General features: G+C 41.1%; 1 protein-coding gene across 1 annotated transcript; it reads right to left on the bottom strand.

Annotated features, from left to right (window-relative positions):
* Positions 1-208: 208 nt before the first annotated feature.
* Positions 209-4,139, bottom strand: LOC306969512 (somatostatin receptor type 5-like). The gene is made up of 4 exons (XM_079565148.1): positions 3,889-4,139; positions 1,643-2,382; positions 1,135-1,551; positions 209-667 (listed from the first exon to the last, which is right to left on the bottom strand). The coding sequence occupies exons 2-4, from the start codon at positions 2,333-2,335 to the stop codon at positions 605-607; spliced, it is 1,173 nt and encodes a 390-aa protein (XP_079421274.1). The 5' UTR covers positions 2,336-2,382; positions 3,889-4,139; the 3' UTR covers positions 209-604.
* Between the last annotated feature and the right edge of the window lie 468 nt (positions 4,140-4,607).

Raw genomic sequence — 4,607 nt, forward strand, 5'->3', positions numbered from 1 at the left:
CATTTTTTGTCAACTTATCACAGAGCTTTAATTCCGTGTCTTAGTGAAATTGTCTCTGCTGGTTCCTCTTAACTTTTCTCACGCCTTGATACACTTTGGCTACAATTTTACTGTATTGTGCCGAGACAAAATACAAGTAAAAGTTATAAATGAATAAAAAATAGTGTACAAAAAAGAAATTAAAAAAAAATGGTGGTCTATGGGTGCCAAGCCATTTTAGAATACATTACATTTCTACATTTGCTTTTGTTGGATTGCATCAACACTTAAATAACAGGCAAGGCTGCGACACAAAATGTATTCAAACAGTCAGGTACATCACAAGGAATTGTACAAATTGGTGCCATGTGTTTCTACGTCTATTTTCCTGTCTTCTGTCTCGGCCCGGATCTACAGGGCTGTATTGCAACCTCATTTCAAGACATTTGCCCCCTCAATTTTCGTTGTCTCACATTGTACTTTAGTGACGAGAATATTTAATTGCGCCCCTTTCGAAAGCCTAATGCCCCCTTAGTCAGTCAGTTAGTTCTGGAGCCAGTGCTGCTTCTGTCAAACAGGACACATTTCCAGTCCTAGACAAATGCGTGACAAGCAGCTTCTGAGTTTACAACACGGAGGATTTCAGTGGCTCATTGTCAGGTTTGCCGAACGTCTCCATTTGGACACACTGTAAAAGTACAACATAAGAACAGTTAAAGCACACAATGATTTTGATTCAATATGCAATCCCCCCCCTCCCACATTATTGATTTATGTTAATTGAAAGCGTCAAGCGTATTGTTAACTTTGACAAGGACGGAATAAGTCTGGACAACTAAATGAGATTAGGTTTAATTACTTACTATGAACATGAAAATCATGGACAGAGAAAGGAAAGAGCTAATGGCTTGGGAGGGATGGTCTGCTTTGAAAACTTGAATGTGGCACAAATTAAGGGTTTGGACATGGTTAGGATAAGGCATATTTATATTTTTCAAAGACAGCAGACTGTCCCTCCCAAGCAGACAATCTAGCACAAACAGAAAGATATAATATAACTTTTTTGTAGTGTATTCCTTTCTTTATCTTTCTTTATTTAAGGATCCCCATTAGTCTTTACCAACGCAACGACTACTCTACTCACTGGCTTCTCACCTGTGTACTCTGCACTGTCCCATTATTGTTTTGACGTCTGGCCGGTGAAGCTGGGACCTGGCCGATTTTGCTTCGGTTTAGGTTTGGCGTGAGAGCCTGCTGGTCCGGCGTGTTCAACTCATTGGCTTGGGAGACACAGAGCGCCTTCTGGAAACTCTGCTTGAAGTTGTTGGACAGGAATCCGTAGAGGATGGGGTTGGCGCACGAGTTGACGTACGTTAAGATGACCTGGATGAAGTACATCGGAGCTGTGAAGTCGTTCTCGGGGATCGTATACACCAGGTTGACGATGTTGATGGTAAAGAACGGCAGCCAGCAGAGTACAAAGACCAAGACGATGACCACCACCATGCGGGTCACCTTACGCTCCGACTTTCGGAGCTTTGTCAGCCCCGCTCTTGCACCTGCTGACCTCACCTGAAACGGAGACAATTAGAAGAATGACTTTATTTCATTACCAAAGACATGTAATCAAATAGAGTATACAATAAAGGCCGTTTTCCATTACCCTGATGACAAGGAGCAGGTAGCACAGGCAGATCACCACCACTGGACCAAAGAAACCGAAGATGGCGGTGTAGAGGATGAACGCATTGGACCACAAGATGTACGGGTCGGGCCACGTTATGTTGCAGCTGTTGAACCCCTCTTGAACGTTCGAGAAAATGGTGACTGGCAGGGCAATGGGAAAAGCCACTGCCCACATCATGGCGTTGAGTGTCTTGGCCACCTGCGGCTTTCGCCACTTGGCACTCTTCATGGGGTGAACGACCGCCAGGTAGCGATCGATACTCATCACCGTCAGGCAAAACGTGGAGGAAAACTGGCTCAAAATGTCTGCAGTCATGTACATTTTACAAAGAAACTCCCCATAGGGCCAGTAGGACAGCACGTTTTGAGTGCACTGGAAGGGAATGCAAAGAATATAGAGTTCGTCAGCCAAGGCTAGATTGAGGATGTACAAATTGGTGACAGTCTTCATCTTGGTGTACCGGACCACTACGTAAATGACCAGAGTATTTCCGAGAAGACCGACAATGAATATGATCATGAAGATGACCGCAGAGAGCACGGTGAAGACATTGGCGGGCATCTGCGGCACTGGAGAGGAGTTGTTTTGGCTGCGAATTCCAACACTCTCCGTGGCGGGAAGATATATGTCGGCATAATCGCCATTCAGTGTCCAGTTATAGCCATCCATCTTTATCAATTATCAAGTCATGCACTGATTGAAGAGACAGGGAACAGCTGCAAAGAGAGAGATTGGTTTTCATTGCTTTGTCAGTGGCAGCTGGCACATAAAAGAACACAAATTCACTTACAACACTCTTTTCGGGGAAATCACAACCCTCTGGAAAACATATGCATATTTGACATTTGCCTGATAATTGCCTGGGAGAGGATTCAAAATTCCTTATTGTTCATGAAAGGACTCGACAATGAATGGAGAGTAGATATGTAGCAATGTGACTTGCAGGACAAGTTTGTGAACAACTATTGTTAATACAATAATCACAGCTATGAAATTGGATTGGGAATGACCTATTTTAGACAAGTGTTAGTTGTGCTGCTAAAAGACGCAACTAATTCAAGAGAGAAACAAGAACAAGTGGAAAAACTACGGTATTAGAAAGTGTAAATAGTTTTTAGGAAACAAAGACATAATGGACTTTTTATACAAAAATTAAAATTCTAAATGATTATGGAAAGGATGGCCCTCTTGCTAAATGCACTGTGTAAACAAGAAGAGCAGCTCAGCACCATGTCTCATAAATTCATCAGCTAATGTGAGATTAGCCTGTGCCTGGAGGCTGGATACTCTTTTAGCTTTTGACTTGTGCATGACCTAAAGTATTATTAACCAATAATTTCCTTATGCCAGACTTTGCGACTTGCGGCTGTTGAAAAGTGTTTCACAAATAAATGGTCTGACGTTTGGAGGCAGTGAACCATGCACCAAAACATGAGGTGACGTGCGGCCCGCAGGAGGCTGTTGGGAAAACAAACATGTGAAGGCTCCAGGGGCCATGAGCCAAACATTACCGGACACCACAATAGCCAGTGTGCACAGTGTTAATGGAGGACACAACTGGTGTTGGAAAAAAACAAATCAATTAATGATGAGTCTTTATATTGGACACAAAGATTTTTGATTTAGGTGAAACTATTGGCAGAACGCCTATTACTGGACACACAAATGTGCATTTACTATTTCACTGTTACACTCTTACTGTTTTGGTCGCATATTAATCAAGCTAATTAACACAATGCATTTTTTCTACTGGAGTCCAATTGTCTGCATTTGTTCTCAGATTTCCATTAGGTTAATGCATTTGCAAATGGCTATTGGATAATTACATTTACTTATGGTTCATTCTCAGGGAATCTTCTTACAATTGAAAAAAAGACAAAATGGGGGGAAAAGAGGGAAAAAAAAAATCAAAGTTCAAACAATTTTACTGCTCTCACTATATAATCTATATTATATGTTTTTATAAACAGTTTCCATATAATTGTAATTGACAGTAGATCAGTTATAGTAGTATAGATATTGGAATAAAAAACTTTTATATATAACTTTTTTTAAATAGACATAGATGTTACCAGCAAAAGGGATTTGTCTCTTTAAAGTCTTAACAACTTTGTAAAACTGTAATCATGGAAAAACCCAGATCCACAAACCATTATTCTTAACAATACAATACCTAAAATAACGACGGAAGTCTATCAAAGACATTATGCTCATCCACATACCTGTTGTCTCATGTGCTCCTCATCCTCTGGTCCGGTTGTGGATTCTTTTGCACTTTTTGGAAATTGCAGCGTTACTCTGGGCTCACTCTTTTCTCATTCCCCCACACACTCCTCACGGTTGGCTTTTCATCTTAAGTCCACTTGATCCTGTTTGGCTCGATTCCCCCATGATTTGTGAAGAGCTGTCACCTGTGCATTCTTCAGGAAATCCTCTAAATGAGAACACAGATGAGAGGCGCAGAGTCAAGACAACGGCCACAACCCTCTGCCTTTGGATGTGAAAGTCCCACCCACTGGGAAAACGGCATTTACTTCACAGTCCAGAGTAGAGCACGCACCAGCCTCTCCCTCCTTTCCACGAAAGCACAAATTATATGGCCGCATTCTAGTAAATGTCAATCTAGTAAATGTTAATATTGTGCTCTTCAGTGAAACAGAAGCGGGTTGCCTGGATGTAAGCTTCTTTAATGGAGGCAGTGAGTGGAGAGATAAATAACAATATGAACAACTTCAACATAAAAATATAGGGGAAAGGATTGGGAAATTTATATCATCTTTATTCCACTAATAAAACTCTATGAAACCACTTTTAGCATTTTAGGTTGTATAACTTAAAATCTGCTATTAGCTTTGAGCAAAACCAGTAAAACTAATTCAGCCGAAATTAGTTTAAAGGTTGGCACAGAGAGGGGAGTTTAATCGGACTAAAAAAGCTAGAA

The sequence above is a fragment of the Gobius niger genome (assembly GCF_951799975.1).
Source record: "Gobius niger genome assembly, chromosome: 10".
Taxonomy (NCBI): Eukaryota; Metazoa; Chordata; class Actinopteri; order Gobiiformes; family Gobiidae; genus Gobius; species Gobius niger.